The sequence below is a fragment of the Mobula birostris genome, chromosome 7 (assembly GCF_030028105.1).
Source record: "Mobula birostris isolate sMobBir1 chromosome 7, sMobBir1.hap1, whole genome shotgun sequence".
Classification (NCBI taxonomy): Eukaryota; Metazoa; Chordata; class Chondrichthyes; order Myliobatiformes; family Myliobatidae; genus Mobula; species Mobula birostris.
Genome location: NC_092376.1, coordinates 21,682,363 through 21,702,413, shown reverse-complemented (window position 1 = coordinate 21,702,413; position 20,051 = coordinate 21,682,363). Strand labels below are relative to the sequence as shown.

General features: G+C 42.6%; 1 protein-coding gene across 1 annotated transcript in view; it reads right to left on the bottom strand.

The window, feature by feature from the left end:
• oca2 (oculocutaneous albinism II) overlaps positions 1-20,051 on the bottom strand; it is a 503,930-nt gene that overhangs the window by 310,717 nt on the left and 173,162 nt on the right. Inside the window, exon 11 of the mRNA XM_072264241.1 lies at positions 12,209-12,265. Coding sequence (XP_072120342.1) covers positions 12,209-12,265 — 57 coding nt within the window. The remainder of the gene's footprint in view (positions 1-12,208; positions 12,266-20,051) is intronic.

Sequence of the window (20,051 nt, the reverse complement as noted above, 5' to 3'; positions counted from 1 at the left end):
TGCATGATAGAATTTATTTATTTCTTTAGCGATACCGCACGGCTTCCAACCCTTCGAGCCACGCCACCCAGCAACCCCTGATTTAACCCCATCCTAACCATAGGACAATTCACAATGACCAATTAACCTACTAAATGGTGCAGCTTTGTTACAGAGCTTGCCAGCATTGAACTCTGACACCCCAAGATATAATAGCGTCGTGCGAAATGCTACACGATCGTGGCATCCAAAATGCAACAGCAAGTGACTATGATGCCTACGGTCCACAGTGAGAGAGTGTGGCACGGCCCAAGGGTACAGAATTGAATCTGAAATGTACAGTACGACAAATTAAAACAATTACTATCATCGTAAAGACTGTTCGTTGATTTGGAACAGAAAAGAGGTCAAAATATTTCAGCAGCCTGCAGATGTAACGACAAGATAAGCTGCAAAAGCTTTGGCAGAAAGCATAACAGTGAGTGTAACACTTTACAGCACCAGCGATCATAACCTGGGTTCAATTCTTGCAGGTGTCAATAAGGAGTTAGTACATTCTCCCCATGACCATGTAGGTTTCCTCTGGGTGCTCCCATTTCTTCCCACATTCTAAGGATGTACAGGTTATGGATAGTGAGCTCTGCGCATGGTGGTGGGTGCATGGTGACACTTGCAGGCTACTCCTCAGATATCCCACCACGAGCTGATTCCAGACTGTGTTGGTCACTGATGCAAACAACGCATTTCATTGTATTTTCCTCAGTTCCTCACTCTGACCTGTCACTTCTCACCTGCCTATGACTTCCCCCTGGGTCCCTCCTCCTTCCCTTTCTCCTATTGTCAATTCTGCTCTCCGATCAAATTCTTCCTTCTCCTGCCTTAGACCTTTCCCTCCCACCTGGCTTCACCTATCACCTTCCAGCTAGTCTCTTTCCCCTCCCCCTATATTTTTATTCGGATATCTTCCCCCTTCCTTTTCAGTCCTGAAGAAGGGCCTCAGACCAAAATGTCGACTGTTTATTCACTTCCATTGATGCTGCCTGACCTGCTGAGTTCCTCCAACATTTTGTATGTGTTGCTTAGGGTTTCAATTATTAATCCTCAATCATTATATCTTTTCCAGGGACAGTTTGAAAGAACAAAGGAAGACTTCATCAGTTGCAAGTTCATTCAGAAAATGAGGAACTGGGATTGTACAGAACCAAAGTAGAAACAGCAGCAAGCTGGTAAACTTTCATATAAAGGTGTTAATTGGTAATGTATGCAATGGATAAGCAAATTATTATCGTCACAGATTGTTCAAGGATAAGTCATTAACCTTGACAAGTTCAGCCACATGTGGTTGTTGGAAAGTATCAAATTGAAAGCCTACTCTGGTAAGGGTTTACAAACATAGGGTAAGGTGAGCGAATATGATCGATAATCATCTTGCCATAAGACCATAAGATGAAGGAGCATAATTAGGCCAATCGGCCCATCAAGTCTGTTGCACCATTCCATCATGGCTGATGTATTATCACTCTCAACACCATTCTTCTGGCTTCTCCCCGTAAACCTTGAATCAAGAAGCTGTCAACCTTTGCTTTGAATGTAATGACCTGGCCTCCACAGCCACCTGTGGCAATGAACCCCAGAGTTCATGACCCTCTGGCTGAAGAAATTCCTCCTCATCTCTGTTCTAAAGGGACGTCCTTGTATTCTGAGGCTGAGCCCTCTAGTCCAGGACTCCCGCACTATAGAAAACATCCTCTCCACTGCCAGGAGGGCTGCAGAAGCAGATACAATGATGACATTCAGCAGGTATTTACAGAGCCAAATGAACCAGCAGGAAATAGAAGGATACAGACCATGCACAGGCAGATGAGATTAGCTTAATTTAGCGTCATAGATGGTACAGCCATAGTGGGCCAAAGGGCTTGTTCTTGCATTGTATTCCTCTATGATTCCATGTACCTACTCAAAGCATAAAAACAAATTCATTGGAATTCTAATTCTTCTGCCAATTATCCTTGAGCTGCTAAACCCATTACTAGTGGAAACAATTTCTCCTTACGTGCAGCATCAAAACTCTTCATAATTTTGAGCATGTATCAACTCAGACAGTTGAAGTTTATACACCATTAGGCTGTCAGGATGCATCAAGAAGACACTAGGGTAACTTAGCGGTCAGCACAATCCTTTACAGAACCAGCTCTAAAATGAGTCATGATTCCATTCTCGCTGCGGGCTTTAAGGAGTTTGCATGTTCTCCCCATGACTGCGTGGGTTTCCTCCAGGTGCTCTGGTTGCTCAGACAGTCCAAAGGCATACAGTTAGGGTTGGTGAGTTGTGGATATGCTATGTTGGCACCATAAGGCATTTGCTGGCTGCCCAGAACAATTCTCCCTTATTTAATTTGACACAAAGAACATACTACATTTCACAGCAACACACACAAAGTGCCGGAGGAACACAGCAGGCCAGGCAGCATCTAGGTAAAAGAGAAAACAGTCGACGCTTCAGGCCAAGACCCTTCATCAGGACTGGAAAGGAAGGGAGGAAATGTCAGAATAAGAAGGTGGGGGGAGGGGAGCATGAAGTACAAGGTGGCAGGTGATAGGTGAAACTGGGAGAGGGGGAGGGGGTGAATTAAAGAATTGGGAAGTTGATTGGTGAAAGAGATAAAGGGCTAGAGAAGGGGGAATTTGATAGGAGAGGGCTAAAGACCATGGGAAAAAGGGAAGGGGAAGGAACAACAGAAGGTGATGTGCAGGTAAGAAGAGAAGGTGTGTTTTGATGTACATGTGAAAAAGCCAATCTTTATCTTTAAAAAATCTTTCTAAAACATGCAGACATGAGTCCACTTTTTCCCTGGCATGGGGGAAATACTTGGAACAATAGTCTGCTAGTTTATATAAAGCTCCCTCTCAGTCAGAGATGGTAGGGCACAGGAGACCACAGATACTAGAATGTGGCATAACACAGAAAGCACTGGAGGAACTCTGCAGGTCGGGCAGCGTCAATGGAGGGAAATGGACAGTTGAATGGCTGAGACGTTTCAGATAAACTGAAATGTCAGAGTATAAAAGAGTTATTCAGAAACAACCATAACCCAAGCTTTTATTATTACTGCACTATAGTGTTCAAACTCATCTAGAAGAAAATATTATGTGTTCCTATTGTCACCAGGTAAAATCCACCCAACTTTGCTGTCCTCTGTCCTTTGAATAACATGCAAGCCCTTAAAAATGTTGTTGAATAATATCTTTTCTTTCTGTCCGGATAATTTAAGGTTCAGCTAATTTATTATTTAATATATGTGGACCAGGTATCTTAAGAGCTTGCATTTTTATTTAATACAAGTGCCAACACCATTAAATTCAGATTTTGTTTTCTTGATGACCAACATTAGCATGAAATCATGCACTCACTGAGTAAAAAATTATGAACTAGATTACAAGTTATACATAGCTTATTTACAGAACAAAGGACCTTCTCGCAAGCTGGTGGTACAGTTGTAGCTGTCACTATCTATGTTCTTAAACATGGTCATCCAGGCTTTTAATTGCAAAGCTTCAGTGCTGAATTTCCCATGGGTTCAACTAACCATTTGTTAAATCTGCTGGGGTTGTCTGTTATGTCTGGTACTCCTGATGTGGCCTCATCTATATTGGTGAGACCCGTCGTAAATTGGGGGACTGCTTCGTCGAGCACCTCTGCTCCATCCACCAAAAGCGGAATTTCCCAATGGCCAAACTTTTTAATTCCCATTCCAGTTTCAACATGTTGATCCATGGCCTTTTTTTGTGCCATGATGAGGCCACTCTCAAGGTGGAGGAGCAACACCTTATATTCCGTCTGTGTGGCCTCCAACCTGATGGTATAAATATCAGTTTCTCCTTCTGGTTAAAAGAAATCATCCTCCTCCCCTCTTCTACTCCCCACTCTGGCCCTTTACCTCTTCTCACCTGCCTATCACCTCCCCCTGTGTCCCGTCCTTCTTCCCTTTCTCCTATGGTACATTCTCCTCTCATGAGAGATTCCTTCCTCTCCACTCCTTTACCTTTCCTACCCACCTGGCTTCACCCATCACCTTCTAGCTATTCTCATTCCCCTTGCCCACCTTCATATTCTGTCAACATTCCCCCTCCCTTTCCGGTCCTGAAGGAGGTTCTTGGCATGAAGCATTGACTGCTTATTCATTTCCATAGATGCTGCCTGGACCTGCCAGGTTCTTCTAGCATTTTGTGGGTGTTGCTTTGGACTTCCAGCATCTGCAGATTTTCTTGTGTTCATGTTTGTTCTTACAAAAAAAAAGTTGGTTACACCACTGTTCTTCTGCCTAAGAAACACCAGATAATATGAGATGGGAAGTGGCTGAAAGCACCATCATACATATTTGAGTTTTACAATCATATATGAATTTGTACAATTATGTATAATTCCAATAATTAAGGGTCATTTGGATAAGTACATAGAGGAGAGGAGCTTGGAGATACGTGGGTAACTGGGACTAGCAAGGAAGTTCACTGAATTTATGTGACATTATTCCAGCAGGGTTTTCTCTTTACTGCCCACATTTTTTTCTTTCCATTAGAGGGTGGGAAATCAAAGGCTGTTAAGGGCAGAAGGCAAACATTCAACTCTTGCTAATCTGAAAGGTAATGTGGAAAAAAGACAAGTGTTCCTGTTCAAGATCAAGGAAGACTAATTTTGTCCAAAGGCATTAATCAAACATGTCTTAAAACCTCAGTTATAGTCATCATAATGTTTAATCCAAGCTGACTCTCCAAAGTCGTCCTGAGGCTGTGGTCTCTGAAGATGAGGGGATTGTAGTCTCATAAGTATTATTTAGAAAACAACAGTAAAGGAAAATTAGGGTCTTGGTCAATATTTATCACTTTATCAACATCACTAAAACAGATTAATACCTAAGAGGCTGCATATGCAGGAGTCTGGAGCAAAAAATGCGAACAGCTGCAGGAGTGCAATAGTTCAAACAGTGTCCGTGGAGGCAGAGGGATGGTCAACATTTCAGTTTGAAGCCCGGCTTCAGGACCTAATGCAGTGTCTCGACCCAAATTGTAAACCATCTTTTTCTCTTTGCTGATGCTGCTTGACTCACTGAGTTCCTCCAAGCTGCTAACTACAACAGAGGGTCTGCTAGTTATATTGTTGTTGTCTGCAGATAACTAATTAAAGAGTCTCTTCCATTGCAGTGGTGATCACACGAGAAACATACACTCAGTGTCCATTTTGTTTAGGTGCTCCTGTACACCTGCTCATTCAGACTAGATGACCATGAGGAATAGGAGCAGAATTAGGCCATTTGACCCATCGAGTCCACTTCACCATTTCATCATGGCTGATCCAATTTTCCTCTCAGTTCCAATCAAGAATCAATCAATCAACCTCTGCTTTAAATATACATATAGACTTGGCCTCCTCAGCTGCCTGTGGCAACGAATTCCACAGATTCACCATTCTCTGGCTAAAGACATTTCTCTGCATATCTGTTCTAAAAGGAAGCCCCTCTATTCTGTGTCCTCTGGTCTTAGACTCTCCCACTATAGGAAGCATCCTTTCCACATCTGTCAAGACCTTTCATCATTCAATAGGTTTCAATGAGGACATACTCATTCTGAATTCCAGTGAATAAGGGCCCAGAGCCACCAAACATTTCATTTGACAAGCCATTGAATCCTGCAATCATTTCAGTGAATCTCTTTTGCACCCTCTCCAGTTTCAGCACATTCTTTCCAAGGGGTCCAAAACTCCTCACAATACTCCAAGTAAGGCCTCACCAGTGTTTCATAAATTCTCAACATTACAGCCTTGCTTTTCCATTCTAACATTGCATTTTCCTTCCTCACCACAGACTCAATCTGCAAATTAACCTCTGAGGGATCCTGCACAAGGACTCTCAAGTCCCTTTGTGCCTCAGTTGTTTGTTCTCTCCATTTAGAAAATAGTCAATTCTTTCATTTCTTTTACCAAAGTGCATTTTAGCTGCCACTTCTTTGCCCATTCTCCTAATCTGTCCAGGTTCTTCTTTAGCCTCTCTACTTTGTCAAAACTACCTGCCCCTCCACCTATCTTCCATATCGTCTGCAAACTTTGCAACAAAGCCATCAATTCCATCATCCAAATAATTAACATATAACGCAAAAAGGAACTGGTCTCAACACAGACTCTGTGGAACACTACAGTCACCAGCAGTCAACCAGAAAAGGCTCCCTTTATTCCCACTCTTTGCCTTCTACCAATCAGCCACTGCTAGAAACTTTCCAGTAATACCATGGGCTAGTAGCTTGTGTAACATGCTGTAGGGTTTCACTGCTGTGTAACATGCTGTAAGATTTCACTGGTAATGTAATGGTTTCTTTGTAGCAGCAATATTGGGTTATGATTAGAGATAACGGGGTTTGAAATGCTGCTGTTCTTTTTTGTGAGCCTGGAAGAGAGATTTTGATGGTCTTTTGCTGGGGAGAGTTGAGGAGAGAAGACGCGAATGGAGAGAGTTGGTAGACCGCCGGACGGGGTGGGCTTGGAGCGAGGGTCCGAAGGGCAGCGACAATTGGAGGAGGTCGATGGTGGACAATTAGCTTATTTGTGAGATCCAACATTGCACAGAAGACTGTTTAATAAGATTGGGCCCTTTTTTCCTTTTTTTTCGTTTCTTTACTAACCATATAGTCAAAGTAAGAATTATAAAGCTTAATCGTTTAATCGCATAACTGTTTGTTATTTCGGAGTAATGATTTGTAACAGGGGACACATCGCGCAGCATCCACCCAAACAAGATTTCTTAAGTTTGGTCGGGCCAGGGGGCTATCACCCCCTATATTAAGCCACTAGCCAAAGTGAGAGTTATACTTGTTTAGCAGCCTTATATGTGGCACCTTGTCCAAGGCCTTATGAAAATCCATATACACAACATCAACTAATTCTCCTTTGTCTATCCTGCTTGTTACTTATTTAAAGAATTCCAACAGATTTGTCAGGCAAGATTTTTCCTTGAGGAAACCATGCTGGCTACGGCCTATTTATCATTTGCCTCCAGGCACCCCAAAACCACATCCTTAACAATCAACCCCAACATCTGAGGTCAGATTAACTGGCCAATAGTTTCTTTTCTTCTACCTGTCTCCCTTCTTGAAGAGTGGAGTGACACTTTCAATTTTCCAGTCTTCTAGAACCATTCCAGAATCTAGTGATTCTTAAAAGATCATTACTAATGCCTCCACAATCTCTTCAGCCACCTCTTCCAGAACTCAGGGGTGCACACCGTCTGGTCCAGGTGGCTTATCCATCTTCAGACCTTTCAGTTTCCTAAGAACCTTCCTCCAGTAATGGTAACTTCACACATTTCATGCCCCCTGACACCTGGAACTTCCAGCAAACTACTAGTGTCTTCCACAGTGAAGACTATTGCAAAATACTTACTCAGTTTGTTCACCATTTCCTTTACTACTTCTCCAGCATCGTTTCCAGAGGTCCGATGTCCACTCTCACCTCTTTTTACACTTATGTATCTGAAGAAACTTTTGCTATCCTCTTTAATATTGTTGGCTAGCTTACATTTGTATTCCAGCTTTACTTTCTTAATAACTTATTTAGTTGCCTTCTGTTGGTATTTGAAAGCTGCCCAATCCTCTAACTTTCCACTAATTTTTTCTCTATTATATGCTGTCTCTTTGGCTTTTATATTGGCATTGACTTCCCCTGTTAGCCATTATGTGTCACCTTACCTTTAGAATACAACTTCTCCTTTAGGAAGTATATATCCTGTTCCTTCCAAACTGCTTCCAGAAACTCCAACCATTGCTGATCTGCCATCATCCCTGCCAGTGTTCTTTCCTAATCAATTCTGGTAATTTCTCTCTCATGCCTCTTTAATCCCCTTTATTCCACTGTAACACTAATACATCTGACATTAGCTTCTCCTTCTCAAAATTCAGGGAGAATTAGATCATATTATGATCACTTTCCCCTATGGGTTCTTTTACCTTAATCTCTCTAATCAATTCCTGTTCATTACACAACACCAAGTCCAGAATAACTGATCCCCTGGTGGATTCAAACACGAGCTGCTCTAAAAAGCTGTCTCATAGGTGTTCTAGAAATTCCCCTATTTGGGATCCAGTGCCAACCTGATTTTCCCAGTGTATCTGCATATTGAAATCCTCCATGACTATTATAACATTGCCCTTTTGGCATGGATTTTCTATCTCCCATTGTAATTTGTACACTACGTCTTTACTACTGTTTGGGTCTGTATATAACTCCCATCAGGGTCTTTTTACCCTTGCAGTTCCTTAGCTCTATCCACAATGATTCATCACCTTCTGACCTTATGCCATCTCTTTCTAATGATTTCATTTCATTTTTTAACCCTTGAACCCTTGAACACTACCTCACTTTTTTAATATATATTATTTCTGGTTTTTGCACGATTTTTAATCTATTCAATAAACGTATATTGTAATTGATTTACTTATTTATTATCATTATTTTTCTTCAATTTTATGTATTGCATTGAACTGCTGCTGTTGAGTTAACAAATTTCACATCACATGCCGGTGATAATAAACCTGATTCTGATTTTACCAACAGAGCATGCCTCCCCCTCTGTCTTTCCGCCTGTCCTTTTGATACAATGTGTATTCTTGACATTAAGCTCCCAGCTATAAGCTTCTTTCAGCCATGATTCAGTGATGCTTACAACATCATACATGGCCAATCTGTAACTGTGCTACAAGTTCATTTATCTTATTCAGTATACTATACACATTCAAATATAACACCTTCAGTCCTATATTCATCCTTTTCAATTTTGTCCACCATTTACATTGCAACCCATCCTGTTGACTGCAATCTTTTGCCCTATCATCAGCCTTTCCCTGCTAGGAGTCTCCCTACACATTGCCTCTGTTTGTAAACCAACTAACCTAATCTTCAGCATTATCACTCCGGTTCACATCCCCTTGCCAAATTAGTTTAAACCCACCTGAACAAATCCAGCCAACCTGCCCACAAGTATGTTGGTCCCCCTTGGGTTCAGGTGTAACCCATCCCTTTTGTACAGGTCATACCTTCCCCAGAAGAGATCCCAATGATCGATAAATTTGAACCCCTGCCCCCCTGCACCTGTTCCTCATCATTCACCTGCTACATCATTCAATTCTTGCCCTCACTGGCATGTGGCACAGGCAGCAATCCACAGGTTACTACCCTGGAGGTCCTGTTTCTCAGCTTTCTATGTAGCTCCCTAAAATCTCTCACCAGGACCTCCTCACCTTGTCTACCTATGTCATTGGTGTCAATGTGTACCTAGGCTTCTGGCTGCTCATCCTCCTCCTTGAGAATGCCATGGACCTGATCCGAAACATCCCTAATCCTGGCACCAGGGAGGCAACATACCATCCTGTGTCTCTATCGCACCCACAGAACCTCATCTCTATTCCTCTGACTAAGGAATCTCTTATCGACACTGCAGTCCTCTTCACCTCTCTGCTCTTCCGAGCCACAGCACCAGACTCAGTGGCAAAGACCTGGTCACTGTGGCTCCCCTGGTAGGGTCATCCCCCTCAATAGTTGTATACTTATTATTGAGGGAAACGGCTGCAGTTGTACTCTGCACTGACTGTTTATTTCCCTCCTTCTCCTGACAGTCACCCAGTTACCTGTCTCCTGCAACCTAGGTGTGACTACCTCCCTGTAGTTCCTGTCTGTCACCACCTTATTCTCCTGTATGAGCCGAAGGTCATCGAGTTGCAGCTCTGGTTCCTTAATATGTTCTCTCAGGAGCTGCAGCTTGTTACACCTGGTGCAGATGTGTTTATCCCGGGGACTGGACGTCTCCCAGACTTCCCGTATACCACACACAGTACAAAACACTGCGCCATTCTCATTAATCTACCATGCCCTAACAGATGAGGAATGTACAAAATAAGAATAGAGAGAGAGCAACTTACAAGACCAAGTACCTCACCCAAACCTGATCTCGCCTAAGCCCGATGAGCCAAAGCCGCTTTAAACACTGGCATGCTCCAAATGGGTGGCTGCTCCACTGGGCCTTGAATTATTCTTACTGGCCCTTTCCAATGAATCCCTCTCGCTGATTGGTTGCTCCTCAACTCAGGGAAACTGCACCGAAATCTGCCTTTGAAATCTCGATCGCAATCCTGATTAAAAGGTAGCTCTTTTTACACAGCCCTAATGTGGATTATCAGATTATCAAATACCTAATCAGCCAATCATGTGGCAGCAACTCAATGTGTAAAAGCATACAGATATGATGAAGAGGTTCAGTTCTTGTTTGGATCAAACATCAAGTGATCCAAGTGACTTAGACCGTGGAATGCTTGTTGTTGCCAGAGGGGGTGGTTTGTGATTTTCAGAAACTGCTGATATCCTGGCACTTTCACAGACAATAGTCTCTAGAGTTTACAAAGAATGGTGCAAAAAGCTAAAAAACATCTAGGGAGCATCAGTTCTCTGGGCAAAAAATGAGAGGGGTCAGATTTACAAAATACTGCTGCCGCAGAACAACATATTTCACGACATGTGCCAGCAATGTTGAACATGATCCTGATACAGATTCTGAGAATCCGAGACTGGTTCAAGCTGGCCGGAAGGCGACAGCAACTCAGATAACCGCGTGTTCCATCAACGATGTGCAGAAGATCATCATTGGAACACACGACATGTTGGACCTTGAAGTGGATGGGTTACAGCAGCAGAAAACCATGAACATACATTCAGTGGTCACTGTATTAGGTACCTCCTGCTCCTGATGAGGCAGCCACTGAGTTTGTTTGATGCACCATAAAGCATTTTGAAATACTGAGGCAAGAGATAAAAGACACCATATAAATGCATGTTTGTTCTGATTTTGCCAGTGATTGTTTCCGTATCAAAGAGACCTCAGCTCAGAATCCTTATTCCCCTGGTTTCAGACCTCTGCAGGTTACAATTACTGTCAAACATCTTAATAGTGTTTTTCCAATAAATACCTTACTGCAATACAAACTTCAGAAGAATAGGATTTAAAATTATCTGTTTCAACCTCTTTGCAGTTCACAATATAATAATTTTATCTTAACTCAGAAGTATTATTCAGATTAATCCCGAACACGACTGTAGTATTATATTTTTCCTATCAGTACTCTCTACTGCAGATGCTTATCATTACATATCTTTCCATTGGTGCTCCACTCTGCACCCATTTACAATTCTGTCCTATTCTGTAACACACTAGTAATTTGTCAAGAGTTTTTCTCAATCTTATAGACCATAGGTTGTGCAGAAACAGAATGGTGAAAAGTTATTTGTTGTCTTTTCTCCAGAATAGAATAACCTCACAAGGGAAAATACATTCTTACACATTGCCATGGAGTATTAAACTACAACATTCCTCAGTGTTTCACTGAGCATAGTTTTGAATTAATTTATAAACAGTTTTCCTAGGAAGAGTGCTCCAATTATAATCATTTGTTTTAAGGTCATAGTGCACTGCAGCATAGAAAGAGGTCCTTCTGCCCATCTAGTCTGTGTTCAATTGTTATTTCTGCCTGAAACCATCAACCTGCACCTGGACCACACCTCTCCTATCCATGTGCTTATCCAAACTTCTCTTAAATGTTAAAATCAAACCTGCATCCACCCTTCTGCTGAAGCTCGTTCCACACTTTCACCACCCTCTGAGTAATAAAAGCTCCCTCTCATGTTCCTTCAAACATTTCGCCTTTTACCATTAACCTATGACCGCTAGTTGTAGTCTCACCCAGCCTCAGTGGAAAAGCCTGCTTGCATTTACCCTATCTATACCCCTCAATTTTGTATACCTCTATCAAATCTTCCCTCATTCTTCCACTCTCCAGAGAATAAAGCCCTAACCTACTTAGCCATTTCCTATTACTCAGGTTCTCAATTCCTGCCAATATCCTTGTAAATTTTCTCTGCACTCTTGCATTCTTATTGCTGTCTATTGGAGATGAACATGCTCAAATATTCACTCTGACTATACTTAAATGATCTCCGCACGTTAATGCAAGATTTTTGTGACTTGTAGAGATTACGCCACATGTTCGGTAAAACTCACACACGGATTGGATTCACTTAAATTCTCAACTCCATTCTTTATTTAGTTCATTCAGTGCTCAAAAGGTCATGCTACCAAATACATGACAAATCAGAAGGTAAATATCTGATCAGGGATGAAGGAAATTAAATATTTTCCACTCACCTTAACAGCGCAGTAATCGAAAAACCCAGTTTCTGAAAATATTGCCACCAAAATCATCTGTAAAAGAAAAACAATATAATGATTGGCAGGCTCCTGGCTTTAAAATTTTAGCTACATATTTGTTACCTTTATTCATATCTGTTCACTATTTATCCTTAAAGTCTCTTTACATTAACTTACAGAGTAAGCCCCAACCAGCAACAGGTATCACAAGCATCAGCTAAAAAGTCTAGTATTAAAAAGCTTTTCAACAGACCATGACATGAACCATGATTTCATCTGGACAATTTTAATAGCCAACACTAGCTCAAGTAGTGTGTGTGAATCAAATAGGGTCAAGTGCCTTGCGAAGCATTTTCAATCTGCCATGAAATCTGGAAATTACTCGAAGTTCACTGAATTGACATGAAGTTATTCTGGCTGGGTTTTATTTTATTTCTGCCCACGTTTTTTTTCTTTCCATTAGAGCGGTGTGGGTGGGAAATCAAGGGCTGTTAAGGGCAGAAGGTGAGCATTCAACGCTTGTTAACCTGAAAGGAGATATAACTATGAATGTTTCTGTTAAAAAAAAATCAAGGGAGATTAACTTTGTCCAAAGGCATTAATCAAGTGTTCTATAAAATAGCAAACAACAGGAATTCTGCAGATGCTGGAAATTCAAGCAACACAGATCAAAGTTGCTGGTGAACGCAGCAGGCCAGGCAGCATCTCTAGGAAGAGGTACAGTCGACGTTTCAGGGTCTCGGGTCTCGGCCTGAAACGTCAACTGTACCTCTTCCTAGAGATGCTGCCTGGCCTGCTGCGTTCACCAGCAACTTAGATGTGTGTTGTTCTATAAAATAAGTTGTTTCATGATGTTTAATATGTTTTCTCCCCATAATATTTTAGATCTCTATGCAAGACTCAATCATAATGGCTAATACAAGGGCGCATAATTTTAGGGTGATTGGGATAAAGTTGGGGGGGGGGATGTTCAAGGTAAGTTCTTTACACAGAGACTGCTGATGTGGTGGATACATTATGGGCATTTTAGACACTATTTGGGCATGTGAGTGACAGAAAAATGGAAGATTATGTAGGAGGGAAGTGTCAGAGTGGAGTAAATGGTCGTCACGACGTTGTGAGCTGAAGGGTCTGCATTGCACTGTAATATTCTATATGCTATAACACAGCAGGCACCATTTTCTCTTCTGAGATTCAGGCACTGATCCAGATTTCAGTACAATACTGTAACTGTTTCAAATCGGAACTCAAATCAGAATCAGGTTTAGTATCACTGGTATACATCATAGAACCATAGAAAACTACAGCACAGAAAACAGGCTGGTCGGCCCTTCTAGTCTGTGCTGAAACTTTATTCCGCTAGTCCCATTGACTGCACCCAATCCATAACCCTCCAGATCTCTCCCATCCATGTATCTATCCCATTTAATTTTAAACCACATCAGATGGCAGCTCTTTCCACACTCCCACCACTCTCTGAGTGAAGAAGTTCCCCCTAAACCTTTCCCCTTTCACCCTAAAGCTATGTCCTCTCATATTTATCGCTCCTAATCTAAGTGGAAAGAGCCTACTCGCATTTACTCTGTCTATACCCCTCATAATTTTGTAAACCTCTATCAAATCCCCCCTCATTCTTCTACCCTCCAAGGAATAAAGTCCTAACCTGTTCAATCTTTCTCTGTAACTCAACACCAAAAGACCCGGTAACATCCTAGTAAATCTTCTCTGCACTCTTTCAATCTGACTGATATCCTTCCTATGGTTAGGTGACCAGAACGGCACACAATACTCCAAATTTGGCCTCACCAATGTCTTATACAACCTCACCATAACATCCCAACTCCTATGCTCAATACTTTGATTTATGAATGCCAGGATGCCAAAAGCCTTCTTTACAACCCTGTCTACCTATAACGCCACTTTCAGGGAATTATGTATCTGAACTCCCAGATCCCTTTGTTCCTCTGCACTCCTCAGTGCCCTACCATTTACTGCATATATCCTACCTTGATTTGTCCTTCCAAAATGCAACACCTCACACTTGTCTGCATTAAATTCCATCTGCCATTTTCTGGCCCATTCTTCCAGTTGGTCCAGATCCCTCTGCAAGCTTTGAAAGCCTTCCTCGCTGTCCACAGCGCCTCCAATCTTAGTGTCATCAGCAAACTTCCTGATCCAATTTACCACATTATCATCTAGATCATTGATATAGACAACAAACAACAATGGTCCCAGCACAGATCCTTAAGGCACACCACCAGTCACAGGCCTCCAGTCTGAGAAGCAATCATCCACTACCACTCTCTGTCTTCTCCCACAGACCCAATTTCGAATCCAGTTTACAACCTCTCCATGGATACCTATAATGTCTGAACCTTCTGAACTAACCTCCCATGTGGGACCTTGTCAAAGGCCTTACTAAAGTCTATGTAGACAACATCCGCAGCCTTTTCTTCATCTACTTTCTTGGTAACCTCCTCGAAAAACTCTACAAGATTCATTAAACACGATCTACCACGCACAAAGCCATGCTGACTATCCTTAATCAGCCCTTGGCTGTCCAAATACTTGTATATCCGATCTCTCAGAACACCTTCCAATAATTTACCTACTACAGATGTCAGGCTCACCAGCCTGTAATTACCTGTTTTACTTTTGGAGCCTTTTTCTAAACAACGGAACATCATGAAATTTGTTTTTTTTGTGTGTGTGACAGCAGTACATTGCAATACAAAATGAAGATATATAAAGATTACAATAAGTAATATATATGTACTGTGTATATATAATATTAAATTAAGTAAGTAGTGCAAAAAGAGAGTAAAAATAAAGAAATATAGTGAGATAGATTCAGAAATCTAATGTACAGAACATACCGTGCAAACAGTAATCATCAAATAATGTTCCCATCCATCAGCCCCCCACTTCCCCACTGGCACACTGCAACTGCAGTATCTGCCATGTACAAAATGCATAGCATGAATTTAGTCAGACTGCTCCAGCAACACGTTCCGACCGCACGACACCTACTGCCAAGAAGGTCAAGGGGAACAGGTGCACAGGAGCACGACCACCTACAGGTCCTCCTGCAAGGAAAATGCCATCGTGAATTGGAAATACACTATTGTTCAGTCATCTCTGCCTTGGAGTCTGGAGCTTACCCAAATGCAGGATAACACTCTGGCGATGCCTTCAGCAGAAGCACAGTAGTGGTTCAGGAAGGTAGCTATGGTAAGCCATCTCATGTACGCACTGACAATTCCAAACCAAACTTGAATTACTGAAGGATGTTCAACAGCTATGGCAGGGCTTGAATGCTATTACCTCCTACAAAGTGAAGCCAAGTGATATAGGTGAAAATAAGGCTTCACTCCCAGATGAGTTCAATGCCCTACATGTTCGTTTTGACCATCAAAACATGGAGGCATCGTCACAGACTCCCACAGAACCTAGTGGCCCTGTGGTTTCAGTCTCTGAGGCCAATGTGAGGGCATCCTTCATGAAAGTGAACCCATGGAAAGCGTCTGGCCCAGACGGAGTACCTGGCCAAGTCCTGAAGACCTGTGCTGATCAACTGGCTGGAGTGTACACTGATACCTTTCATGTCTTGCTTCAGCAATCTGAGGTACCTGCCTGCTTCAGACAGGCTTCAATCATACCAGTGTCTAAGAAGAATGTGGTAACCAACCTCAATAACTATCGTCCAATAGCACTTACATCCACTGTGATGAAGTGCTTTGAGAGGGTGGTGATGAAACACATCATCTCCTGCCTGAGAAGTGACTTGGATCCACTCCAGTTTGCCTACAGTCACAACAAGTCAACAGCAGATACCACTTCATTGGCTCTTCACTCATCCCTGGAACACCTGGACAGTGAAGATGGAATACTGTTCATTGATTACAGCTCAGCATTCAATACTATCATCCCCTCAAAACTACTAAGATTCAAGACCTAGACCTTAGTACCTCCTTATGCAACTGGATCTTTGATTTCCTTACTTGCAGACCCAGTCAGTTCAACAACATCTCCCCCACAATCGCCATCAGCTCAAGAGCACCATAAGGCTGTGTGCTTATTCCCCTACTCCACTTGCTTTATACTAGTGACTGTGAGGCTAAGGACAGTTCTAATGCTACGTTTATGTTTGCTGACAGCAACACAGTTGTTGGATGAATCAATGGTGGTGACGAGGAGCGAGACTGGAAATTTGGCTGAGTGATGCCTCAACAACAATCTCTCACTCAGGAAGAACAAGGAGCTGATTACTGACTCCAGGAAGAGGAAATGAAAGGTCCATGAGTCAGTCTTCAGTAGATCAGAGATGGGGAGGGTTAGAAACTCCAAATTGCTTGGTGTAATCATTTCAGAGGTTCTGTCCTGGCCCTCACACGCAAGTGCCATTACAAGGAAAGCACAGCAGCACCTCTACTTTCTTAAAAGTTGGCGAAGACTTGGCATGGCATCTAAAACTGTGACAAACTTCTGTGGTTTTGCGGTGCAGAGTTACAAAATACACGTGGACTAAGATGTTAACTGTCCTGTGCTATCACCAGTGGGATCATCAGTTGATCTGCCACCTGTGTTCAGGAGTTTCGGCCCGCTTATGATCAAGACTCCCTCGAGATGGTGGGCCAGCATTGCTCAAGCACCACCTCCCACTGGTGAGCTTAAAAACTTGGCATCTGCCTCTATCTGTGGTTTTGCAGTGCAGAGTATATTGACTGGTTGCATCATAGCCTGGTATGGAAACACCAATCCCCATGAACGGAAAAGCCTACCAAGAGTAGTGGATCCAACCCAGTCCTTTACGGGTAAAGCCCTCCCCACCATTAAGCACATTTATGTGGAGCATTGTTGCAGGAAAGCTCCATCATCATCAAGGACCCCCACCATCCAGGCCATGCCCTCTTCTCGCTGTTGGCATCAGGAAGGAGGCACAGGAGCCTCAAGATCAACACCATCAGGTTCAGGAACAATTGTTACCCTTCAACCATCAGATTCTTAAACCAGTGGGGATAACTTCACTCACCCCATCACTGAACTGTTGCTTATGTATTTATTATTATTATTAATATTTTTTAAAGATGGTTTTAAGATGGCGTTGGACGGAGGAAACGGATGAGGTCTTCCGTGACTGCTTTGAATCGGTGGACTGGTTAGTATTCAAGGACTCGGCAGCTAACCTCAATGAGTACGCCTCAGCTGTCACGGACTTTATCTGGAAGTGCACAGAGGACTGTGTGTCTCGCAAGACAATCTGGGTATTCCCTAACCAGAAACCTTGGATGGATTATGAGCTCAAGTCCCTTTTGAAGGCTAGAGCAGCAGCTTTTAGATCCAGGGATACCAGTCACCACACGGAATCCAGGCATGAACTCCGGTATCTGGTGACTCTGCGTGTGCTCTCCTGAGCAAACTGCCCTCTACACTATCCTATACCTGAGAAACCCTTCTAAACCTCCAATCTGCTACATCTGGCAAGGTCAACAACACCTTGACGAAGCTACTGACCCAGCTGGAGATCACCGCACCAGAACTGCTTCTTCGGCCTCGGACCGCACCAAAATAGATCCAAATAGATTGTCTTCTGGATAAATTGACTTGGATCACTGTACAATAGATTGTACTCTGTATGTAAAACAACACATGCCATCACTAAATTATGGGCTGACACAGCTCCGTCAAGAAATACTCTGTTACCGCAAATGGGAGCAAAACCCAGAGCAGACAGATAGAAAATCGTAGCCTATGAACCAAGCCACAATTGATGCTTTACCACACTCTGAAACAATTTTAAAGTTTCCAGAGTTTTTGACATGATGCTGTTACTCACAGGGGCATGAAATAAATTCCAGAGGCATTGTTGACAGCACAATATCTCAGATCCCAACCAGACCCTTTCGCCTCCTTTATGAGTCTGTCACACAGCAAGTTGCCATCGAACATCATCCATGTGCCTAACTAACAAACTCTTAGATAGGTACATAGATGATGGAAAGTGGAGGAAGACGTAGGAGGGAAGGATTGGATTGATCGTAGAGTAGTTTAAAAGTTTGGCAAAACATCATAGACTGAAGAGCCTGGACTAAGCTATCTTAATGACACAAAGGTTGGGGGTGTTGTGGATAGTGTGGAGGGCTGTCAGAGGTTACAGCAGGACATTGATAGGATGCAAAACCCGGCTGAGAAGTGACAGGTGGAGTTTAACCCAGATAAGTGTGAGGTGGTTCATTTTGGTAGGTCAAATATGATGGCAGAATGTAGTATTAATGGTAAGACTCTTGGCAGCGTGGAAGATCAGAGGAATCTTGGGGTCCAAGTCCATAGGACACTCAAAGCTGCTGTGCAGGTTGACTCTGTGGTTAAGAAAGCATAAGGTGCATTGGCCTTCATCAATCGTGGGATTGAGTTGAGTTTAGGAGCCGAGAGGTAATGCTGCAGCTATATAGGACCCTGGTCAGACCCCACTTGGAGTACTGTGCTCAGTTCTGGTCACTTCACTACAGGAAGGATGTGGAAACCAAAGAAGATTTACAAGGATGTTGCTTGGTTTGGAGAGCATGCCTTATGAAAATAGGTTGAGTGACCTCAGCCTTTTTTCCTTGGAGCAATGGAGGATGAGAGGTGACCTGATAGAGGTGTATAAGATGATGAGAGGCATTGATCATGTGGATAATCAGAGGCTTTTTTCCCAGGGCTGCAATGGCCAGCATGAGAGGGCACAGTTTTAAGGTGTTTGGAAGCAGGTACAGAGGAGATGTCAGGGGTAAGTTTTTTTACGCAGAGAGTGGTGAGTGCGTAGAATAGGCTGCCGCCGACAGTGGTGGAGGTGGATACGATAGGGTCTTTTAAGAGACTCTTGGACAGGTATATGGAGCTCAGAAAAATAGAGGGCTATGGGTAACCCTAGGTAATTTCTTAGGTAAGGACATGTTTGGCACAGTTTTGTGGGCCAAAGGGCCTGTACTGTGCTGTAGGTTTTCTATGTTTCTATGTTCTATAACATGTTACCAACTCAAGATTATACTTTCATATCTTTCCTAACATATTGCTGCTTAAAAGAACAAGTCTAGAATTAACATTACAAATCTGTAATTTTAAAATGTCTTCAATATATAGATAGAAATTGTTAAAATTAAATAGGATTTGAAGGATCTTAGCTATCACACAAGAACACAAGTGCCTCTAAGTTGTCCTCCAAGTCACACAATATCACTCCCGTCATTGTAAAGGCCAGGCACTAAAGCCTGAGTGATAGGAGAGGGCAGACAGGTTGGAACGTAGGAAATTGGGAGTGACTTTATTGAGCAGTAAAAATGATGATAGAATAGTCTGTGTGAATGCACTTTGTCTTTTTTTTTAAACCACAAAAGCAGAACTATAAACTAAAAGAGTAAAGGGTGAAAGATCTTAAAGGGGCCTGAGGGGCAAATCTTTATACAGAGTGTGGTGTGTATGTAGAATGAGCCACCAGAGAAAGTGATAGAGGTAGGTACAGTAAAAATATTCAAAAGCCATTTGGATAAGTACATTGATAGGAGGTATTTCAAGGGATATGGGCCACACGTGGGCAGATGAGAGTAGTTCAGGTGGGCACCATGGTTAGTAATGGACGGGTTGAGCTGACGGGACTACTTCCATGCTGTCCAGCTCTGCGACTCAGTGTTACAGGCCTGCTTCCTGCATCTTCGTAGCCTGATGGATTGCAGCAGTTCATTTCTTTAACAAGCGCGTGGTGAATCCGTGGAAGTAATTGCCTCAGATGGCTGTGGAGGCCAAGTCATTGGGTATATTTTAAACAGAGGCTGACTGGTTCCTGATTAGTGAAGGAGTCATA